A 25421-nucleotide genomic window follows, 5' to 3' on the forward strand; every position below is an offset into this window, starting at 1 on the left:
ATGAAGTGCTTAGGAGGAGGGAATGAGTGCCTAAGGGGTTTGCGGACTACATGAGGACTAAAATATATCTTTTAATTAAAGCTGCATTAGAGAAAGGTTGAGGAGAGGTGGGGAGAGTGTACCAGTGCAATTTACTTCTATGTACTACTTTGATCACAATCTGAAATGGTGTAGTCCAACTGGCCCTTTTGCATGAAACAGTGTTGCTGCCCCATCAAGGCAACATGTAAAGGCATTACACCTTTATATGTCCTGAAACATCAGCCAAAGTCTAACCCGAGAACAGTAACGTTAAAAATAGTCACACTATCACTAACGTCGGGTATATTTCACCCGGCATAATGTACCTGATAAAATACACTGTAACAATATTACTGTAGTATTTACAGTAACTGTAGAATAGCAAGTAAGTAGCTGTAGTATTTTTTTCAAAGTATGCTTACTGTAAAATGAAACAGAGCACCCATGGAATACTGTAGTCATTTTTACAGTAATAATTATTGTAATTGTTATTACAGTAGTTATCAAAATACTGTTCTTGTCATCACAGTAACTGTACAGTTTATAGCAAATCCCAGTTTACTGTAACATGCATCACTTTATTCATTTTAATACTGTAAATGAATACAGTAAACTTATTACATACTATGAAATGAAGATTTGTTTTCAACAAAAGTCATTTATTTTAATATTACAACATTTTAAATACAATTTCTACATTTTGTTTGTAAAAAAAAAAAATGTTTTAGGCAACAACACTTTGTCATGGTATTCTTACGTATTCTTGAACATACATCATTTTAAATGTTCCTCTTTCTTCAAGTTACTATTACTATTTAAACATGTTTTAAAGTAATTTGACAGTAAACAGTCAAATGCAAGCACTGGAAGCAATACAATATTCAGGTAAAGCTGGAAATGTATAAAAACTATTTTAAACTGGAAAAAGTGCAATTTCAAGCAACAAAATGTCCGTGACTGACTTTATTGTTACTGTATTGAACTGAATCCTTCTTCCTGGGCAGGAGTCCTCTTCCCTGCAGTGGAAGGACAGAGAGACATTGGTTACCGACTCCCATTATAAATACCACAATATGGTTCTACTACTGACGATGTCAGCCTATGTTGTGTTTTGTCTGGTACTGGGATCTTACCAACATGATGAGCCTTGAGGCTCTGCAGGGACACCTGGGCCTCAACATCAGCCTGGTGGAGGTTTCCTGCAACAAAAAATAAACAGACAATAGTACCGTATTTATTAGGAGAGACATGAAAGCAACCCTTACTTTAGGGGGAAAGTGAGAAGATAAGTATTGTTTAGTCTGGAAGGTGTGGTTCATGTGGGGCGATAGGCACATGAAGCAGGACAGAGATGGTTCCCATAACAAACACCTGCTTTTTTGGTTTGAAGTTTGAAATGTGTACAACTTTATATATGGGGCTGCGAACAGGTGTTCACACAAGTGTGTGTGAGTGTGTAAGTGTGTGTGTGCGTGAGCGCACGTGTGTGATTGTGCGTGCTAGGCATAAATGCCTAGTATGGAGGATATCATACTAAGCATTTAGATTTGAGGCAATCAGATGTAAAACACAATATTTATGATTGTTTAAAGTTGTAAATCGTAGCAACAATGTATCCAACTGTTTACCAGCTGTTGCAGTCTGCCCTGCCATGTAGCTCAGAAAACACACGCCATGTTGTGCTGTGTAATCTTACCTGGGCCCTGTTTCTCGTACCTGGCTTACTGAGGTAGCGGGCTAATTGTCAGGATAAGATGACGTAGGTCTGGCTTTCTCGGTTTCTCGAAGCAAGCTTAGATGAATCACCTTCACTGGATAAGCTGGACACTCACAAAAACAGCAGCTCACTTCCTCATTGATGAAGGAGCGATATCAGTTATATTAGTTTTATAGGGAGAGAGTTCTTTCAGATCGCCAGGATCCATCCTTTACATTATCATGACTTCCTGTACGCGGCGATATAGATTTTGCCGGCAAGAAATTATTCATATATGAGAGCTTCTCGAGCCGCGGACATTGATCAGCACAGGCGTAGCTGATCGCCCGTCTCAGACACAGACTATCAGCCGCTGCATGCCGCTGTTCTTTAGTTTATTTAGCTCTTAAGAAACGTATGGATGTGTTAAAGCACTCATAACTATATGACAGTGTTATTAGTACACCATGCATATCATTATTGTAGAACATGATTAAAGTGATGGTGATGAGAATACAGAGAAATACACATAATTTATTTTCACTGCTTCAATTGATTAAATTTCTGATTATGAATAATACATACATACTGATCCGTCCATACACATATTCAAACTCCTAGTTATATGGTAATCTACACATACATTTATATACATATAGTCAGTGCCGTAACGGAAACACATGAGGCCCCCCTGCAGAATAACCCTGAAAAGCCCCCCCCATATGTAAGGGATAATGTATTGTCCGGCGGTCATTATCCAAAGATAAACAAACAGGTATGTGAGCGAGTGTGTTTGTGCTCTTTTATTTTTCTAGACAGTCCTTGCCAATCATTTATTCCCGTAGTCCAGGCACTGTTTTGGCATGCAGATCTTCTCTCACCAAAAAGCCAACAGGGCTCACAATATACTCTGTCAATTTTGGGGGAGTAACACAGCCATTTGCGTTGTATCTTGGTTTCTTTTTTTGACACTATGATACAAATCTTTAGAAAAACATCTCCCCTTTTTATCTTTAGGATACGGACCTTCACATTTACATGGTCCCTGCCTAAAAATGAACTTTTTCATGTCAGCATCAGTAATATCCGCCGGGAAATGTGCCCGGTCACCAGGGTAAAGTGTATTAGAAGTTTCATCTGACTCTGTCGCACGGCTACCCGAGGCCTCCTCACTGCTGCCTGGCTCCTCACTGCTGCCTGACTCCTCACTGCTGCCTGGCTCCTCACTGCTGCCTGGCTCCTCACTGCTGCCTGGCTCCTCACTGCTGCCTGGCTCCTCACTGCTGCCTGACTCCTCACTGCTGCCTGACTCCTCACTGCTGCCTGACTTCGCTGGACTTGCAGAACCTTGGCGCACGCCTGGCTCTCCCTTATCCTCTGTCACAGAATATGATTTAAGTGTCAACGGTGAATGGGACTTTTATTTTGACGGCCACAGAGATCGGGAAGCAAAGGAAGTTTGGAACGTACACAAACCAGGCATCGTTCACATAGCAACTGTCAAATAGCAAACTGTGAAGACCCATTCCCCCGGTACTGGGGGAGCGTCTCAAGATTAAGTTTTCAAATAGTCGTATGAACCACAAATGAGTTCTAATACTTGTTTTATTTTATATCATTTTTTTTCAGAATTTTCTTGTGAAGAAAATGTATATTTAAAAAAAAAAACTTTTATAACATATTTTTATCATAATTATGAACATCCAGCATGATCTAATTAAGAATGGCAGAAAAATGCTTTTCGAGCGGTTTCCGACATGTTCAAAATGTGTGCTTCAGACCCTTACCAAGGTCTCACATACTAATAACACCCCTTTTAGAAAGAACAGAGCCTACAGAACCTGAATATGCAATGAAAAAAACACAAAAAAACAAAGTGTCGGGGTCATTTGAAGGCTTTTCAGGGGGAAAACTGTGTAAATCAGTTCAAAAATGAAAAATGTCAAAGTGAACTACATTTCCCAGAAGCCAGCCCGGGTGCATTCTCTTCAGTAGACTGCGCATGTGCCGTCTGAGGTGGATCAAAGATCGTCCATTTGACAGGGGAAATGCTGGACCCAAAAATGCAAAATAAATTGATCAATAAAGTGATTGCTAAACCTAACATCTGTGCTAAAACAGATTATGGTGTATTGCTGAAAAAACGCAAAACATTCATTTAGGTAAGATTTACCCAGGAATGACATTTTACCATAATGCTTTGCAGATTAACAGAAACATGCTGTATATGAGTTCTACAGTAAGAATATGGCCAGTATACAGTAATATTATTGTGAAAACTACAGAAACTTGTTACAGTGTATATTACAATAAAACAATACAAGGCAAGTTGAAGTACTCTTCCTTTATTTTACCCTATAGAACTTCTGAGAAAACGAAAAACAGGTATCATGGGTGAACAATTAGGAAATCGTCAATTAAATATGATTAAAAACATAAATAATGGAGCTATGAACTTGTTCTTTGGTCCCCCCATTCCTGGGACATGTGAGTCTTGTCCTGCGAAGGAAAAGTCTCCCTTCAATGGTAAAACCCATCCGGAATGTTTTCACCCTCTATCACTAAACCGGGTGAAAGAGATAGGGTAATGAGCTCGGACATCAGGAGGGAGCTTGGAGTTGAGCCGCTACTCTTTCGTGTTTTATGGAGTCAGCTGAGGTGGTTCGGGCATCTAAATCGGACGCCTCCCATTAGAGGTTTTCCAGGCACGTCCAACTGGTAGGAAGACCCAGGACACGCTTGAGAGATTATGTCTCCCGGCTGACCTGGGAACGCCTCAGGATCCCCCAGAATGAGTTGGAAAGGGTTGCGGGAGAGAGGGAAGCCTGGGTCGGCCTGCTTGGCCTGCTGCCACCGCGACCTGACCCCGGATAAGCGGCTGATAATGGATGGATGGATGGAATCACCCGACGTTAGTGTTCTTGGGTTAAGAAAGTCATGAGTCTGGAAATTTCGGATAAAACCCCGAGTGTTTTTACCTTTATGTATATAGGGTTTGTTTTTGTATCCACCACCTAGATACACGCTTTGCATAACGCAATCTGTTCCTTAATGTAGTCTCTACAGGGGCAGATGCGGACCAAGGACCGGTGTGATCGCACGCAGCTGAAGAGCAAAGAGTCGGACTGGAACACACAGTGCTTATTGCTGCGGTTGTAGGCCGGAAACACCAACTGGCTGTCAGAGAGCTCTGATGTTTGACAATCTACGCCGTGGCTGAAAAAAAAAAACACAGAAGAAGAAATGATCAGTGACTGTGTATCGAATCATGAAGTCACAGTGTATGTCATTCTAATGATGTTGGAGAATTGCAACTATACATCAGAGGCTGAAGTGAATGGACAGACTCTCACTCAGACTGTATAACAGAAGTGGACCCAGTCTCTGTGACGCCACCCATTGGTTTGTGGACTACGGTTTTGAAGACTCTAGTTCAACGACACGGCTGTGGCCAACGCTCTGTATCCCGCATGAGGAATTAAACAGTGATGAAAGTACGTTGACTTAACGGTACATAACGTTGTCATGGTAAATGGACATCTAATTATATATTGTCCATATTTACCCTATTTAAACACATCGTCATCGTGACATCCCCAAGTGGTTTGTGAATTGGCGATTTTGCCATCAACATCTTGCCATGTTTTGTTTTTTTCTTGCAACCAACGAAATGAAGTGACGATATTTGGAATGCGGAAGAGTGACGTAGAGAGACCGTGTAAGTCTCTGGTTGCGGCAGCAACCTGTCAACCGCAGTAAGATCGCCCTAAAGCATACTCTTGAATACTGAGATGACAAACTCATGTTTACTATGTTTACTGAGGGAATAAATCAAGTGAGAAGTAGGGTCATTTTCTCATAGACTTCAATACAACCAGAGGAGTCTCTTAGTTTAACACGAACCATGATGTTTTTTCTAACCCTTAACCCTGAATAGTTGTGTTGACTGAAACTAACGAAAGGTTTCACAACGTTGACCAGCGAGGCAGATATGAAACGTATTTAAAAAACTTTTTGGGTTGATCAGAACATATCAACATGTTTGTAGAAACGTAGAATGCCAAATTGTTTTCTGGTAACTCGATTGAAATAAATAACTAAGTCAGAACTACATTCATGACTGATGTGTTTTGTGCTTCCCCTCAGCATGCATACAAGCCATTTCAAACCATGTCTTTGAACCACATTCATGTGATTAAATTCAAATGTAGCGGCAATCATGTCTCCGTCCGATAATCCCTATTGCCACTACTGTTACAGTCTGTGTATGTGCAATGAGCTTGACGCGTAATGAGTCTTCAGAGGCAGTAACTCCGTTTTAAAAGGTTTAATCAACAAAATAAAGATACAAGAATCATTCAGTGCACAAATTGGGCACAAAGTCAAAAAACTGTCTTGCTCTGCAGACTGATTAATCTCAACTGAGGGATATAGACTATGACGTAGTCAGTAATGTAATTTAAAGGAGCATTTCAACACACTTTTTATAAATTACTAAACACATCTTATTAAAGTCTAATATGGCTCTTACATCATTGTTTATGCAAAAGAACATGTGAGGACTTACGTGGCAAGATTTGTGGCGTTGTTGAGGTTGGGGAAGAATGCCGGTTCACAGATCAGGCCCGCCTGCTGGCACGCCTGTTTACAGGAAGTGTCCGTCTCTGCCTTCACAACCTGGAGCGCGCTCAGTGGGGGCCAGCTCCCCGTGCTGTGACAGAAGTCCTGAGGTAAAGATGTGACCGAAAAGAGAATGTGGAGATATTTTATATCTGCTGTAGAAACATGTTTATAACAATAATAATTGATAACATTCTATGTAATATTATAAACCGTTTGAGAGGTCTCAACACAATGTACACACTGATATTCACAGATAAACTCTGTGTGACTGGACACACTCCGGTTGACCAGTAGGGTCCCAGTATAGGGTCAGCTCTTTTCTAAATAGAGATCTATGTCTTGCATGCTTATGTTCTGACCATCTCCAAATATGGACTTGTGTTTTGCATGCCTGTGCTCAGCATCTCTCTCTGATATGTAAATAACTGACCTCTTGGTTAAAACCAAAGTACATGAATGGACATAAAGATGACACCCATGTATGTCTCACCCCACTTCTATGTGTCGGGGTAGGGTATAAAGGTCTTGTGGTTTCTTCAGCGAGTTGACGAAATGATGCAGTTCAGCAAACTTTGCTTTTCTTCCCATGATTCGTGTTCAATAAAGAATTCGACTCCAACCTCATCTGTGACCAGTCTGTTCAAAGAAAATCTACCACAAGAACAAAAGATTTTCTCTCTCATTACAAAGAATCCAACCCCTTTTCCATCCCCCGAACCAACATTCCTCCAACCTGTTTCTCGATCAGGATGTTGACCCTCTGGAGCATCCCTTCGCAGGAGAACTCGTAAGGAAGGTGGGGCTCAATCTGAAATTTATGTTCAAAACAATTACAGATCGGAGGCTGTATTTTCGTTGTGTTCTTTAGCAGAAAAAGGTATATTTGACACAGTGTTTTAAAAGGTACTTGCAGTCTGATTGAGGATAGCAGTGAGAGCTCTCTCCACATCTGTGGAGTTGTGTATGTCTACCATCCATACGTAGGGCTCTCCTATGGCCTCGGCATAAGGATGCTGGGATGTCACCTGCAACACAAACACGCCAACAGTCCATTACATTGCATGTTGGATCAACTAGACCATTATTTCATTCCTCGTTGTTCATTTGTTTGAGGTTGAAACAGGTTTCTGTCAGTGGCGGGCCGTCAGGGCCTGCTAAGCTTCTCTGCTTCTCTGCTGGCCTAAACAGAAAGTTATAGCTATTTTATAATTTTATTGTTTTTCCTCAAATACACTACATGTATTCTAATTATGCTTATTTTTCTCATTGCACAAGCTCCTGTCTTGTCTGTTCAACAGCTTCAGGCAGCTGATCCACTGAAGGCGCAGGTAGAAAATCCACGGTCTGCCACTGGTTTCTGTACAGTGTGTGTGAGGTGCTACGCGTGCAAATGTAAATGTGTTGAATTTGTCTATCAGATCACAGTAAGTACCTCAGTTTTGAAAATAGGCTCTCACCTCTCGGATGTTGGGTTTCCCCTTGAAGAACTTTGTGTTCAGGCTACTGTGCGGAGGGTCTATCCTGGGGTTCAGGAAAGCACAGCCATTGGCTATGGCCTCCAATGCGGCGGGGCCTTCATATGGGAAAGACAATCCAACAAAAACCTACAACAGACCACAAATGAAAAATTAATAATAATGAATAAAAAGTTTCCCTCACCCTATTAAGCAATGAGGAAGAACAATTTTACCACATGTACTTTTCCTGTCACGGCTTCAGCCAACACCAGGAATTCATCTCCGACAGTCGGTGTTCTTTCATAAGGCTTGTGGAATCCATAACTTCTTTTAAATCACTTCTTAAAACCCATTTTTATAGAATTATTTTTAAGTGATGTCGTCCTTTTATGTCCTTTTATGATCGATTATGCAGTTATTTTGTTCCCGTGGTATTGTTTGTATATTTTATTTATTTGTTTGTTTGTTTTCTATTCCATTTGCTCTTTTTGGTTATTTGTTTGGTTTTGTTGTATTCATTCCCAGATAGCAGTCGACTCCGGGGCGGATCCGCCTTCAGGTCGGCAGATCCGCCCTGCTGTCAGACTCAGTTTGGCCATGTGCGCCGGATACGCCCCGCCTCCGGATCGCGCACCTTCAGTGATGACGATTCAGCGTCACGTTGCACAAGCTTTAATTTATGTCATGGAGCAATAAAGGTGTGTCTCAGCTTTTTGACCAGCTGTGGAGGATGAAGCAGGACACTGTGTCGAGTCTTGACCAATCAGCGTTAAGATGTCTACAGCGTCTTCATTTCCCTCAAACGTGTTTTTAATGGAAGCTAGTCAGCTTGCTATCACGTTAGCTAACGTGTTTGGGTTGTGCATTGTCGGTAAAGTTCCGTTACAGTTCAGTCTTGCTTGTAAACAACCGTAACGCGATGAAACATGCTGTAACTCCCGGTCTGGTTCAGTTCACGCTGTCACTCGTTAACGTTAAACCGGCACACCGGAGGATCTGATAAAGGTTGTTGTTGTTTTTTACTCAAAGTAGAATCAAATCACGGAGTTGGGCTTGGCCAACAACGTGACGTCGTGGTCATAAGAGGCCCAGATATTGATCAGATAATGTGAATGAAATTAATGCTTTTTTGATTTTTCTACCCGATTAATCGAAAATAATCGTTAGTTGCAGCCCTAGATTTAATGTTAGTTGTTAGTTGACCTAAACATGTTGGTGCTTATATTTTTCAGGTTGCTGTAATTTGTTTTTTTTTGTACAAAAAGTGCAGTAGACATATTCTGAGAATAGTATATTTTAACACTGTATCTGTCAATAGCTCAAATGAACTAAATTGTTTTTTACCTTTTTAATAAAAAAATTAAAAATACATGTGTCATTTAGTGTTAGTATGACGAATGAGTATTTTTCTAACCCCCTTTAAACCCATTTCAATGGGACTCGGATGATGATAGTGAGGAAAATCCTCAAAAAAAAAGATCCAGAGGTCAAACGACGAGCAGCACAGTTGCCCCTCCTCCCCCTCTTCCACAGACGCCATCACCAGCAGGACAGCAAACCCCTACAAGCCAGGGGTACAGACCAACTTGGCGAGGGGGAAGCTGTGGATCAGACACCGTTGCCTGCTGTGGTGAGCAATAACAGCTATGGGATTCAAATTGAACGTTTAATCATTTCACTTTTTAAGACGTTAACAATTGTTAATTGTATACCACGTATATTACAATACACAGTGCCACATTGAATCCAAGCGAATATGATTATTAGGATTGCATTACTGGAATTGTATAAAACTTGATGTTTCCATATTTTAAGTGAAATCGGTTGTCCAAATTATTTTTTAACCTTATTCTAATGTTTTTTAACAGCTGCTCAAGTTCATATGATAAATATCATGACATGAAGCAGCAGCTTGACCAATTGATGGTCAAAGTTGACAATCTTGCCATTAAGCAACACTCAACTGGCCAAGAAGTCGAAGTGACTGGAGACCCGGTTCGTTTACCTCAGTGGAGGAAGTGGACCTTTTCAAAGGTCCCTCCAACTTTCAGCTAAAGAAGAGTGTGGTGAGTTTTTTTGTTTTAAGCATCTCAAGCAAAGATTAAAATGTATCTTTATTTGAACTATTGTATGTCATTAACACTTTCGTTTTCGAAAACATTCTGTAAAGTATCAGATATTAATAGTACTTTTTTGATCCATTTTAGATTTCCTCCCTGGCAACCATTGGACATGATACAAAACGGTGACATGGAACATCCTCGCCCGCATGTTCAGCGACGACGTTGGGAAGACCATCAATTGGAAAGGGGTGAATGTGAAAAAGTCCTTCAGCCAGATGGTGTCAAAGACTCCGGCGTGCTGGAAATACCCCCCCACTGAACAAACCTAATGTTCTGTGCAGTCAGGTTGAATATTTTCAGAATGAAAGATATGCACATTATGGGCTGAAAATTAATCGTGTGAAGTTTAAACTAAACCCCATATTATTTTCAGCTAATTCTTGCTGCTCTTCGAGTTGCAGATGCCAATCTTGTTTTTTTTTTCACTGTTGTGAATGGAATAATAATCTTCAACCAGTTACACAGAGACTTGTTGGTTCTCCAATAGCGATTGCTGTTAACCATGTAACCATGTCCACTGGGTTCTATTAAAGGTACAAATTGTTCTATAAGGGTAATATCTGTACATAAAACATGAAACCGTTCAAGAACTAGTTGTCTCATAATCATTATTAGTTGATAACTGTACACGTCGAAAAACAATTGTTTGTCCTTTAATAAAAAACTGTTTTTGATATCATTTATGGTTGCATTTCTTTTTCCATTGATGCATTTTAAATATATGTTGGTTTGCTATGAGATTTTTCTGTAGTTATTTTGAGTAATGGAGGATCCGGGCCAAATGAGCCGCTTTATGAACGGGTCCAAATTGAATATGAGCGGATACGGGCCGTATCTGGTCTGAATCTTCGACCCGTAGCCGTTCCGGATCCGTCCCGCTGTGCATCTAGCCTCCGATCCGGACTCGTTTTGCGGATCCGTTCCAGAGCCTATGATAACTCCTGGGCGGATCCGGAACGGAGTCAGTTTGCTATCTAGGATTGCCTTATGGTATGGTATCAGTCAGAAAAGCCTTGAATTGATCTATGACTATTAAACATTTCTGAAATCCTGTGTTTTCCCATTAAGATGAATAAGCAGCTCAAACCCAAATCGTTAGAAACTTCTGTAGATGTAAAAGTAGGATTTGGATTCAACAGATGTGTCAAATGCAAACATCTTACTGTGTGCTTTCATGTTCCTGAACATAGCGAACCAATTTCAAAAGCAGATATCACACGGCCAATTATTTTTCTTTTGTCACCTCCATCAAATGAGAGAAAGGTTACTCCCAACTTCATACTCCATATTGGGATTTTAATAAGGTCACAAAATATCAGAGAAGAAAAAGTACTATTACTATTTTTTACATGTACAGCAGTGGGCTTTAAAATGAGAAGGAAGTAAAGTCAATAAGGGTAAAATGTAAGGGAGACACACTCACCTTGCTCTGTCTCAACAGGACCTGGACCTCACTGCCTTTGATAATGCCGTGGTTTATCACGTAGCTGGGGATCAGAGCGCTTTCATCAACCGTCCCGTGGATCTCCAAGTGCTTGTGGATAATGTCCAGATATGCTTCTTTACCCTGCAGCGTAACACAGGAGGAAAGCGAAGTTTGACTTGCTGGAAAACGTATTTCAACGAACAATGGGACAAATTACACCTGTGTGTATTTCATGGGATGTCTGAATGAAAAAAGGGGATTCAACAGAGTACACACCTCCACAGACTGCATCCACAAACTAACAACCAAAAAGAAAACATTTTAAAAACGTTAAAACGTGTCTGCCATGTTTAATATTTGGCGATTGCACAACTTTCTATTGTGAGCATGATGGATTGTTTGCTCCAGAACTTGGATATGTCCTTAATACCATCTCAAATTACTACTATGTGAATAAAATGAACACTGATACTTTCAAGAAAAAACACATGATGTCAGTTCGTCTTTACCTTCCAAAAACTGCCTCTCTTGCCGTACACAAGCGCCTGGTTTTTCCTTCTGGTCGAGCTTAACTGCTCCGTTTCTTCAGCGCTAAAATGGTGCTGCACCACAAAGCCCAAGAATGTGTTGTCTGGTGTATGAGCTGCTCACAGTTAGAGAATACACATTCATTAAGATAAGTAAAAGATAAGTAAAAGACATTTTTGTTTGTCCTCAGATCAAGCAGCATTTTGTAAATCACAGGATTGGCTGTTGGAAAAGGAAAAAGAAGCAAAAACCTACGGAACAAGGTGTAGAACTGCATTGGGATCATGTTGAGGCTGCCAAAGGGACCTGTGAGGTTGTGATCTTTGGACCATGGTACGTGATTGAAGTCTGGCTCCGTGCCGAAACTGTCCAAGATACGAAACCTACACCTGATCGACAGACACAACACAGGTAAACCGTTTCACCCGCTGGCACATTGATACACACATTTCTGACGGCAGTGGACCCCCATAAAACACCTGACCATTACTCCCCATGGGGAGCACCAGCCTGCACAGGCCAACATTGTTTTCTTGCGACAAAGTCTCACTCACATATAATTCACTAATACTTTTAAATAACTCAGGTCCAGTATCCTGATACCCACCTGTATTTGATCCAAGATGCCTGTAGTACTTTCTGAATCTGTTTAAGACCGATTATGTCTGTATAGATCAGCTTTGCTTGACGAGTTGGGCAGCCACCTTTCTCAAGCCCTAGAAAACTAGAGAGAGAGAGAGAGAGAGAGAGAGAGAGAGAGAGAGACAATAATGGATATACATACATTGAGTGTTTATAACATAAATTAAAGGCTCTCTTTGTGTGCATACTCACTGTTTGAGGTCGGGTATGGAGGCACTGAGGTGAAGATGGTGACCCAGGATGTATAGTGTGGAGATGAGGTCACTCCACTGGACTAGTTCCCCAAGGGGGCCCCCACTAAAGGCAGAATCTGTTATTCTGAAACCTGATTCATCCGTCAGGGCTCCGGGATGCACCAGAATCTGGGAAATGAAAAAAAAAGGTTCTCTTTCCGTTGTCTCATGATCATTTTTCGGCATAATTCAACCAATATAATTCTTCAAATGCTAATACAGTTCCAATACTGTTATTTAATCGAGTAAACTGAGACAACATTGTTTGTTAATATTATTTTGCCCAACTGTCAAGTTTGGATCTTCCAATTTCAAAGTAATATTGTTTCACAAACATCTTTTGGACATCAAAGAATAGAATGGTTTAATTCGATGGCTCATTTCCTGCATAGACGCAGTACAGAACAGAAAAGTAAGTACCCTGGAATGGAAGGCAAGTCTAGTTTCTTTTAGATTTAGTGTCACTGGAACGAGAACCAAATTTAGCGAACTAGTATTCCAATAAAATCAATGGGGAGGTATACATTACCTGTTTAGCTTCCCTCCCTGTGATGTTGTATTTGGCTGAAAGAGAGCGTCCGGCCTCGACCCAAATCTCTTCCATGCTGAGAATTCTTTGGTGAATCCAACGGAACTGGACTCTCCTTTGCAGAGATGGATACAGATCTGTGAGATGTCCCCTTACCACTGCAGGTTCAGTCTCCACCTAGAACAATAGAGCAAACACTGGCGACTAAACTCTCGCTGGTCAGGATCTGAGTGGTTGGGTGGGTGTTACCCTCTACTTATTGGGGCCTGACGCTTCTACGCCTCACACTGAAGACAGTGTAAGATAGATCCTTTCTATCTTTTCTAAGATAGAGCTGCCATATATATTGTGTGGGCCGAGTGTATTTCTACGTTAATGGGCATTTTCATGGGGGCAAACATGCGCTCTTCATTAAAAGAGAATATTACCAACAAAGTCCAGAAGCAGGACTCAGTCTTGCTTATTGTACTAGGGTTAAAATATTGTAACCTCCGTTGTGTATAGGCAACTAATGAGACAATTAGTCTGTCTGACAGTTCATAGTATAGATAATTTTAACTCAGGTGTTTCTGAACAGGATGTGTTCTATAGCAATAAGATAAAAGAAACACAACTCTTTTTACACGCCACAAAAACCCTCAAGCAACACCTTCCTTTGCCTTTACTTTACCTCTAAGTTTTCCACAACAGCCACAGGAATCCCGCGGCCCGGGAGCAGTGGACACCAGGACTCTATCTTATGACAACACAGAGCAAAAGAGACACATTGGACACATATGTGGAGAGATCGTTTCCGGCCAGTGTCATTGTGTGGTATGAGAGCTGGAAACCACTCAGTACCTCACTCAGGTAGATAAGGATGGAGCACAGAGACCCGTTGACCCCATGACTGCTGTAGCAGGGATCAGTCCCCCACATGTCTTTCATCCACTGGAAAAAGAACAGAGGGTTGAGTATATAATCATGATCAACACAATACTATATATATTGTATATTATATCGTTTTACTATGGAATAGGATCTTTTTTTCTCCCACCAATGGGTTATAAATGATATGTTGCTTCTAAAATGATTAAGACATTTGTTACCTTCAATTTCTCCTTACAACTTGGGAATCCATCCAAGGGTGGCAGAGGGCAATTTTCATCCCCTTTCATTTGATCGTCTACAAAACACACAAACAGCAGCACATATTGCTTGTTCAGAGACGCTCTCATAATAAGTTGAACAATGAGCAGATTCTTCCAGTTTGTCGAGTCAGTTGAGTAGTTTCACATTCCAGGAATACTACAGCGAGAGCACAGTACTTTCAACCCCACTTACGTCCTGTTGCAAACTCGCTCGAGCACCAAATGTGTCTCAATCCCCGGCTGAAAATAGTCCCTGACAACAGCACCGTTTACTCATTATGGATATCATTTCCTATAGACTACACTGCTCGGCTTGTCGCTTTTGAAAAATCAAATGTTCCATTTTTGACACATCTGTGAAGATACACTCACCTAAAGGATTATTAGGAACACCTGTTCAATTTCTCATTATTGCAATTATCTAATCAACCAATCACATGGCAGTTGCTTCAATGCATTTAGGGGTGTGGTCCTGGTCAAGACAATCTCCTGAACTCCAAACTGAATGTCAGAAAGGGAAAGAAAGGTGATTTAAGCAATTTTGAGCGTGGCATGGTTGTTGGTGCCAGACGGGCCGGTCTGAGTATTTCACAATCTGCTCAGTTACTGGGATTTTCACGCACAACCATTTCTAGGGTTTACAAAGAATGGTGTGAAAAGGGAAAATCATCCAGTATGCGGCAGTCCTGTGGGCGAAAATGCCTTGTTGATGCTAGAGGTCAGAGGAGAATGGGCCGACTGATTCAAGCTGATAGAAGAGCAACTTTGACTGAAATAACCACTCATTACAACCGAGGTATGCAGAAAAGCATTTGTGAAGCCACAACACGCACAACCTTGAGGCGGATGGGCTACAACAGCAGAAGACCCCACCGGGTACCACTCATCTCCACTACAAATAGGAAAAAGAGGCTACAATTTGCAAGAGCCCACCAAAATTGGACAGTTGAAGACTGGAAAAATGTTGCCTGGTCTGATGAGTCTCTATTTCTGTTGAGACATTCAGATGGTAGTCAGAATTTGGCGTAAACAGAATGAGAACATGGATCCATCATGCCTTGTTACCACTGTGCAGGCTGGTGGTGGTGTAATGGTGTGGGGGATGTTTTCTTGGCACACTTTAGGCCCCTTAGTGTCAATTGGGCATCGTTTAAATGCCACGGCCTACCTGAGCATTGTTTCTGACCATGTCCATCCCTTTATGGCCACCATGTACCCATCCTCTGATGGCTACTTCCAGCAGGATAATGCACCATGTCACAAAGCTCGAATCATTTCTAATTGGTTCTAACTGTACTAAAATGGCCCCCCACAGTCACAGATCTCAACCCAATAGAGCATCTTTGGGATGTGGTGGAACGGGAGCTTCGTGCCCTGTATGTGCATCCGACAAATCTCCATCAACGGCAAGATGCTAACTTTTCTAAAGAATGCTTTCAGCACCTTGTTGAATCAATGCCACGTAGAATTAAGGCAGTTCTGAAGGTGAAAGGGGGTCAAACACAGTATTAGTATGGTGTTCCTAATAATCCTTTAGGTGAGTGTATACGTCTTCAGTAGGAAAGGGGAGGGAAAATCAACGTCATTGCATTTGGTAGTGCGAAAAAGAATAACATCTGTCTTATTACTTATTGCTTTTAGTCAATATGATACTTCTAGCTAATGTTTATTCATAACATATTCAGGTAAACACATCTGAATTCATCACGTATGTCTGGATATAACTTGAATTGCTTCAGACGATCTACTGTATAGTCATGGTCATTTTACCAGTTTTGACTTCCTCCTCTTCCTTCTTTTCCTTCTTTTTCTTCTTTTCCTTCTCTTCCTGCAGCTTTAGGAGTTTATCCATGTAAGCGACCTGTTGCTGAAGTTGGAGTTTGTCACTACGCAGGTCCTCAATCATCTCATCCTTCAGTTTTTCTTTCTCTTTGTCTGCCTCCAGTCTAACCTTCAGAGACTGAAATTCTTCTTTGTAGTTCTTCAAGGGAGGCGGAGAAAAGTCTAAGAGAGATAATTACAGTGTCATTTTGACTACTTATCCCACAGCTTTGCACATGTGTTAAAGCATTTGGCCACACTATACAAGTATTACTCATAGACTACTAAGTTTAGAGGACATTTGCATTTGAACACGTTTTAGAGTTACTAAGATGTAAGTCTTTAGTAGGGAAGGAAAAGGAAATAGCAACATTCTTTGGAATTGTCATTGGAACTGATGACAATCAGAAAATCAATACCATTAATACTATTATTCCTTAACATTTCAAGCCAATAAGGTTCTTCTCGGCAATGTTTTTGTTCTATAAATTGTCCACACCAACACATGTATGGTCAAAGGCTACTTTCTCTTTGCTCGAACCGTCCACTGTGGAAATACAGTTATCATTCTCGATTGATAAAAAGACAGAGAATGTTAAAGCGGGTAAAATAAAGAGTAATTTTATCCGCTTTGACTTCCTTCTTTTCCTACAGCATCCAAGCCACCAGCTGCTGCATTTGGAGCTTGACAGAGCTGTCATGTTTTCATCTAGCCAGTCCGCCAGCTCCCCAGTGTTTCCTCTGTTTCCCTGTCCTCTTGTCTCCTGTGTGTTTCTACCCTGTCTGTCTGTCTGTCAACAAGGGGTCTTCCTGCCAGTCATCGCCAGATTGTTTCGTCACCATAGTGGTAGCTACACATTCAGGCCGCCTTGTTCTGTCCCGCAAACTTGATTCTTGGTTCCTTTTCGTCCGAGCTTTCCGGAATCCCCATCTGCTACCTGCCTGCTCACCCGCCGCTGGATTCAACCCTGCCCTGTTCACTTTATCTTTTTTAGTATGAATAAATCCTTTTATGTTTCCACTTCACCCATGACTCCTGTGTGCTGCATTTGGATCCACGTTCTGCTTCCCGGTCATAACAAGAGCGAAGGTCCTCAATCTTCTCATCCTTCAGTTGTCCTTTCTCTTTTTCTGCCTCCATCTTAATCTGCAGTGCCTGTAATTCTTGTGTGTGTGTAGTCCCTCAAGAGAGGCAGGAGAGTGACTCGGAGAGGGAGTTCCTAAAGTTAATGTGAGGCATTGTTCCTCTCCTTTGAACATATTCGATGAGTTCGCAGCTGAAACAAGCTGTTGTAGCAATCAGCCACACTATGCAATTATTACTCATGGAATATTTGCTGACATGACATTTGTATTTCAATTAGATGTGTGCTATTCCTCACTGAAAATGATGTAGTGTTTACTTGGTGCTGTGTCAGTTTGTTGTGTGTGTATTGGTATGCTGCCCTCAGTATATGTGCTGTGATACACCTTGGCAGTTAGACAAACTCCTTCTTGACATCACGACTCTGAAGACAGTTGTCCGTTGTCCACAGGTTTATTGACGTAAGAAAGAGTAAAACTAAAACACACAAAAAGCATAATGAATACAAAACAAATGCTTTCTCATTAACCTTACACATACACATGTCAATATACTGATTCTTCAGTGACATACATTGCTTTGTTTTTAACCGCTACTTTTTATGTATTCACTGGTGATTTACATACATATGTTCCTGTAAACCACTGTATTTTAACATATCAACTATCTATTCATTTTTACTTGTATTTATTCTGTCATGAACTTTACCAACAGTCATAGCGGATTAGTCCTTAACTATAATGACTCGATGGACTTTGTGCATAAAACTTCCCAAAACTAAACATTGTCACAAAAATAATCATCTGCGATCATAAGTAACAATAAAACAAATTAATACATACCAATGATACCATCAAAAGGCATAAGATGCAGGCAGACTCAACTGGATTGGAAAACTACCGAAAACAGCAGTTCTGAGCCATGTTTCAGAAGGGGCTAACTCAGCGTGACCGTTCTTGAACATCTTGTCCATGAAAATGAGAAAGTGGTCTCTCATTTCAGGCTTCCTTTCAAAGTTGCGGCTGAGCGAATTGAGACGGTTCAATGCCTGTGGCCTGTTATTGGGGAGCCGTTGACGTGGGCATTTAAAGGGTAATGGAGCTACCCAACTGTTGTTTGCATCTTTTATTAGTCCTTCTTTCATTATTTTCATGAAGGAGATGTCCTGGATAGACGGAGCCATGTTGTTGTCGTCTTTGGTCTGCTTGAATATGTTATGTCCTAGGCTGTCAACATCACAGTTTGATATCTCCTCAGGATGTGTTTGGAGGTGGTTTGTGGCCTGGATGTCACTGTATTTTTCTTTTACACGGGTCAAAGAGAGTAGGGCGTCCCCGTTCCGTGGTGTTCGTGTAGAAGGCGTTGACTGCCGATGGTTTGTGAACGCGGCCTAAACATACATTGCCCACGATGACCCATCCCAGATCCAACTTCTGAGCATAAGGTAGGTTGTGTGGGCCATTGACCTGTTTGCGGACCTTATGGACTCTGATAACATCCCGACCTAAGAGAAGCATAATTGGGGCCTGTGGGTCGATATCTGGGATGAGGTGTGCAACTGACTTTAGGTATGCGTGATGAAAAGCTGCATTGGGCGTTGGAATCTCATCTCTGTTATTTGGAATGTCATCACATTCTATGAGGCTGGGTAGTGGGATGGTGACGGTCCTATCCAAAGATTCCACGATGTAGCCACTGGCCCTTCTTCCTGTCGCTTTCTTTACTCCAGCACATGTTTTCAAAGAGTAAGGAGCACTTGGACTTTGGTCATTGAAGACTTCGAAGAACTGTGAACGAACTAGTGATCTGTTGCTCTGTTCGTCCAGAATCACATACATCTTCACTGCTTTGTCAGCGTGGCCGGCTGGATACACTTTCACGAGGGATACTTTCGAGCAGGATCGGTTCGTCACCTCTCCGCCACAGACATCTGTACATTTGGTGGTGATATGGGGTTGTGTAGAACTATCCTGCTCCCCGCCATGCTCTGGAGCCGAGTCTGTGCCTTCAAGCCAGGGTGCAGGTCCAGGGTTAAGCGCTGTGTGGTGTTTTTCACTTTTACATTCATAACATAACACAAAACAAACAAAACAACAACAAAGCACCTCAAAGCAACAAACCAAAACCCAAAATACTACCCATTAACAGCTAATCTACTTAATACCCAAACAAACCTATACCTAAATCCTGCGTCCTAGTCCTGTATCTTTGGCAAATCGCAACAAAGCCCTTTAACCCTCATGACCCACCTGGTTCGCTGCCAGAACTCCCTCCAGACTCCACCTCCGTCCCAGCTGAGAAATTTTTGCCTTCAAAAGTTTCCTTTCATAGTTGTATTTACGGCACTTCATGATAACATGCTCCACATCCTCAGACAGTCTCATTACAAAAAATACACTTATCTGTTCCCACTTTTGCCATTAAAAACAGAGTTGCATTCAGTCCTGTGTGTCCCAATCTTAGCCTTGATATGATTACCTCCTCTCTCCGACACTTCCCTTTGAAAAACTTAACATTAATGGATTTTTGTATATTGTGATAGTGCCTTCCTTTGCAGTTGTTGTCCCACTCCCTCTGCCATAATTTCCTCACTGCCTCTCCAATAGCAGCTTTCGCTTCCCCTTTTCCAAACAGAATACTCAGTATTTACTCCTTTTTGAGTTTAAGGGCTTTCTTAGTGATCCTGTCCGCTCTCTCATTTCCCTCCACACCTATATGAGCAGGAACCCAGCAAAAATGCACACTAGTACCCAGCCTTTGGAGTCTCAGCATTATCATAGATATGTCCAGCACTAAGTCCTCTCGAATAGATCGTTTGGACTTAATGCTGTTTAACGCTGCTGCAGAGTCTGAGCAGATAACCACTCTCTCCGGCCTGACCTCTTCCACCCATTGCAGCCCCAGGATTATAGCAGTAACTTCCGCCGTGAAGACAGACTGTCTGTCATTAATTATTTTACATATAGCCCTATTAAATTCAGTTGTGAATACCCCTGCACCCACGTGACCATTCCCATTGTCTTTCGACCCATCGGTGTATATTTGCAGATAGTTATAATATGTGTTGTTCATGTATTCTTGTGTCTGCTGTCCAATGTCACAGTTTTTCCCCACCCATTTTTTCCTTTGCTCTATGATTGATAAGTCCACCTTGTTGGCTGGTAAAATCCACGGAGGAACATTTCCCCACGTCACACTGGGACCATAGTCATACTTATTTAATCCAAATTCATTGGCTACTGAGTTAATGCTCCACCCAAACCCTTTCCCTTTATTGTGTGTGTATTCCCAACATTCCTGCAGCACATTGACTGCAGGAAGTTCCTCTCCCGAACCCTTAAGCTTCACCCAATATGCCAACGCTAGCTTGGCCCGTCTTAATTTTAATGGTAGTTCGTCTGCTTCCACCAGAAGTGCGATGTTTGGTGTGGACTTAATTGCACCCGTGCATAATCTGAGAGCTCTGGACTGAATTCTATCTAATATTTCAAGTGTGCTTTTAGCAGCTGCTCCATACACCATGCACCCATAATCTATACTTGATCTTATAATGGCCTTATATATATATCCAGTAGTGACTGTTTATCTGCACCCCATTCATGCCCAGAAACTGCTCTCATAACATTGATCACCTTTTTGCATTTAGTTTCAATGTGCTTAATATGAGTTCTCCACAAACATTTCCCATCAAACCACAAGCCTAAGTATTTAAACTCTGCTACCCTCTCCATACTTTGTCCATATAATTTAAGATTCCAATTGACTACATTTCTTTTCCTGGTGAATAGCATGTAGCACGACTTATCCACTGACATTTTAAACCCCCAGTCATACGACCACTTTTCGACCTTATCTATTGCTTTTTGCATGCTACTGCTCACATACCCAATATTCTTTCCTCTTTTCCATACCGCCCCATCATCAGCATACAGCAGGGAGCCCATATCTCTTCCAATATCCAAAAATATGTCATTAATCATAATATTAAATAGAATAGGGCTAATGGCACTCCCTTGTGGGATCCCATTTACAATACTAAATTCATCTGACACAGCATCTCCAACTTTTACTTTGAATACCCTGCTAGACAAAAAATCTAATACCCAGTTCTACATCCTTCCACCAATACCCAATTTATTCATTTTAATCAACAGGCCCTCTCTCCACATGGAGTCGTATGCTTTCTCTATATCAAAATAAACTATTGCCATAACCTCCTTCATACTTATTGCTTTCTCTGCCTCATTGCTAACTTTTATTAAAGCGTCAGTTGTTGATCTACCTTTACGAAACCCATTCTGCGATTTATTAAGCAAGCCCCTTTGCTCTAAGAAGTAAGTTAATCTGCGCGTGATGATCTTTTCCATCCACTTGCACAAGTGCGACGTCAGCGCTATTGGTCTGTAATTGCCAGCATTAGCTAGGTCTTTACCAGGTTTGCCAAAAGGTAGAATCAAAGCACTCTTCCAGCTGCTTGGCATTACACCTTCCCTCCAAATCATATTAAACAGTTTAAGCACCATTTCGAAGGCTTCCTCTGGTAATTGTTTAAACATAGCATAGCATAATTGGTCTTGTCCTGGTGCAGAATCCCCACTTCCCTCTATTGCTGTTTTCAGCTCTTGTATTGAAAACTCCATATCAAGGGGAGTGCCCTCACTGCCCTTTTTCTTTTTAACGTCTGTATGTACTGCTAACATTTCTTCTTTTCTCTGTCTGTGCATCTCATATAAATGACTTCCACTGTGAACATTTGCAAACTTCTTCCCCAATAACTCAGCTTTCTCCTTATTTGTAATTGCCCGATATTCTCCGTCTATCAAAACTGGAATTATACCTGATTTCCTTTTCCCACTCATTTTATTGATCATTGCCCAAACATCACGCACCTGTATTTCTCTTCCAATAGATGAGCAGAATTTCCTCCAGGCATTCCTCTTGGCTGACTTAATTACTTTCCGAACTATCGCTCTCTTTCTTTGATTGTCGATCAAATTACGTTGAGTCAGGAGGCTTCTTACCTTTCTGAAGGCGCGATTTCTTTCTTTAATGGCATTTTTACATTCCTCATTCCACCATGGGACCATTTTCTTTTTCCCATACCCCTTACTCTTAGGAATGCATATTGATGCAGCACCAATAATCATGGAGGTCACTACTCCCGCGTAGCTGTCCACATCCCCTTCAATAGTTATATCTTCACATGCCTTCCTACAACATTCTTTAAATATTCCCCAATTAGCTTTAGGAAAACACCATCTTTCTGTTGAATTACCCTTCTGTGTAAAGATACTACAATTTAATGAGCATAATATTGGGTAATGATCACTCCCTATGCTAGAGTCATTCATTATATTCCATTCACACAAATTACTCATATTTCCTGAGACTAAGGTGAGATCTAAACAGGATACTGAATTTCGAATAACATCTACTCTAGTGCCTCTTCCATCATTAAGACAAATTAATGCTCTTTCCTCTATAAATTCTTCAACTACCCTTCCGTTGAAATCTGTGCACTCACTTCCCCACAGTGTATTATGAGCATTAAAATCTCCACACCAAATTTCTCTTTTCCCAGCATTTCCTGATATCTCATGAAACATTTCCAAAGACAGCTTTTTACAAGGATTATAAAAGTTCACCACCTTGATATCCTCTGGGACTGCATACTTCTATCATAACACATTCATACTGCTCTGGAACATTAATCTTCCTAAATGCTAGTGCCTCCTTAATAAATGTTACACACACCCCACCTTGTTTCCCAGTTCTATCACATCTGACAGAGCTGTACCCTGGAATTACAAAGTCCAATTGTGGCTTCAGCCAAGTTTCTTGAATGCAAATAACATCTGGCCTATCTTTCAGATCAGCCACCACCTTCTTGAACTCTTGCCCATTTGCTATTAAACTTCTGGCATTCCATTGTAGGATATGCAACACCATTAGGAGGTTAATCACCCTGAACATCGTAGTTGAGAGGATTTAACATTTTATGAATCAAATCTGCCTTTGCTTCTTTGATCCCCAGAATCTCTATAGCTGCCTCTACAATGGTCTTAATTCTATCACTTTTTTTCTTTTGTTGAATTGCCAAGTTCATAGTTTTACAGATGAAGGCCACAAAGCACATTTTGTCAACAATTAGCGTGTCCTCATTTATCTCTGTTATGCATGAATTCAACTCTATTTGACTCTGCATCGGGGCAGGGGGAAGGTCCACAAGGGGTTGTCTTTTTCCCGCTTCCTTCATGATTGTTTCCCTGGGTGTAACTTTTCCATTTTCCTTCACCTTTTTAACTGCTTCCGCATAGGACACCTGATTGAGTATTTTATATTTCTGCACTTCCTTTGCTTGCATTTGAATTGGGCATCCTCCAAAAGCAGCACTGTGTTCACCTCCACAGTTACAGCATTTAATTTTTTCCTTTTGGCCACATTTTCCGTATTCATGCTCGCCTCCACATCTTGCACATCTCTGCTTCCCCTTACATTGCCCTGCCGTATGTCCCATTCTTTGGCACTTGAAGCATCTTAAGGGAGCTGGAATAAACTCTCTAACATCATAGCTCATATATCCTATTCTTATTTTCTTGGCTAGGACCTTTTCAAACTCCATCAGCACTGATAGGCTATCAGTTTTCTTACCATCTCGATTTATTTGCAGTCTAGAAGCTTTCACTACCTTTCCTCCTTTCACTTCCTGGATAATCTCATCTATTGACATTGACAGTGGCACATCCTGAATAACACCCCTCAGTTTAGCAGCACTCCCTGGAATATGACTGCTGATCCTTTCTCCGTTCAATGATTCCGTTTTGAGGATCTTCTCCCTTTGCCTTTGATCTGTAGCAAAGATCAACAGTCGCCTGTTGCTTAAAAACTTGGCAAACTTAATCTTCCCTATTTCCTTTTCAATAGCTTTGGTCAGTTTTAACGGATGATAGTGAGCCCCTTCATTTTTGAACGCAACTACCACTTTCCATTCCGCTGTTTCATCCTCTTTCCTCACACTTGCTCCATTAGCCTTCGCTTTTTTACTCCCCTTGCCGAACTCATTTCCGGAGTGACCAGAACTATCGCTCCAATCTCTCCTCTTTCTGTTAGCTTCTTGCCATTGCATTCCATCTCTCTCGCCATCTGAACTGTCACCCATATTATCTGCATTCACGGTACAGTTGCTGCTGAACCGCAAAACTCTGCTCTCCTCTCGAAGTCCACCGATTTTCCACAAACTTGATTCGTCGCACACCGATGACGTCCCAGACTCCCAAGACCTGTCCCACCATCAACCTCGAAAACAGCAGTTCTGAGCCATGTTCTCACTTATTCACTTCCTGATTATAAGTCACCTGACAAGTTACAGGACATTTCCTGTTTCAAAATAAAACAAGTTTCAAAATAAAACGTATAACATTCTGATTTAACAATTGTAACAAAACAATTGGTGTGGGAAAAAAAAGTCTTGTCTGGATTTTGCCTCACGGTTGTCAGAGGATTCCACGATGTTCACAACCTTGAGAATACTCTTCATTATTGCTCGGAGAGAAAAGGGAGAGGGAGAAGACCAACAGAGTTGAGCAGGAAAGACGGGAATAATTAACAATAGAGAGCAATTATTTATAATTAAAGGTGCCGTACACAGGATGCAGAGCATTACTACAGCAGCAAACAACTATTTGCAATGTAAATACTTATTGGTGCTGGTCACACATTATCTTAGTGCACGTTTATATATGTATTTATTTTTTTCTTCTCCCTCTACACTGGTCCTGGCACATGTTTCATAGTATAATATTCATGCTTCTATTACATCATCCTGTCCTGACTCCTCCCATTATCTCTGTGCTCTCTGTACCTTTGGGCCTGTGTGTCTCCAATTCGCCACGCCGCCTGAGATTGTTGTCACCAGTGATCCTCAAGTCCTGCTGGTCGGCGTCGCTCTAGAACCAGTCGACACGGACAAGACGCACGTTACACAACAACACGCTGGTTAAATAAAACGAAAACAACACAAAAACGCTGTGTTGTCAGGTGAATGAATGAATGAATGAAGATACAGACCAGGATATAATACCACAAACTCAGACACCAGATTAAACCAA

At 41.3% G+C, this 25421-nt stretch overlaps 1 protein-coding gene across 1 annotated transcript; it reads right to left on the reverse strand.

Moving 5' to 3' along the window:
- Positions 1 to 4052: 4052 nt before the first annotated feature.
- Positions 4053 to 25254, reverse strand: LOC306747732 (alpha-1,6-mannosylglycoprotein 6-beta-N-acetylglucosaminyltransferase A-like). Its single transcript, XM_079230819.1, has 16 exons — positions 25175 to 25254; positions 16179 to 16412; positions 14367 to 14443; positions 14119 to 14208; positions 13949 to 14014; positions 13279 to 13455; positions 12709 to 12878; positions 12482 to 12598; positions 12130 to 12263; positions 11856 to 11989; positions 11344 to 11487; positions 7798 to 7944; positions 7252 to 7365; positions 7074 to 7148; positions 6285 to 6442; positions 4053 to 4933 (listed from the first exon to the last, which is right to left on the reverse strand). The coding sequence occupies exons 2-16, from the start codon at positions 16312 to 16314 to the stop codon at positions 4732 to 4734; spliced, it is 1941 nt and encodes a 646-aa protein (XP_079086945.1). The 5' UTR covers positions 16315 to 16412; positions 25175 to 25254; the 3' UTR covers positions 4053 to 4731.
- Between the last annotated feature and the right edge of the window lie 167 nt (positions 25255 to 25421).

The sequence above is a fragment of the Taurulus bubalis genome (assembly GCF_910589615.1).
Source record: "Taurulus bubalis genome assembly, chromosome: 15".
NCBI classification, from domain to species: domain Eukaryota; kingdom Metazoa; phylum Chordata; class Actinopteri; order Perciformes; family Cottidae; genus Taurulus; species Taurulus bubalis.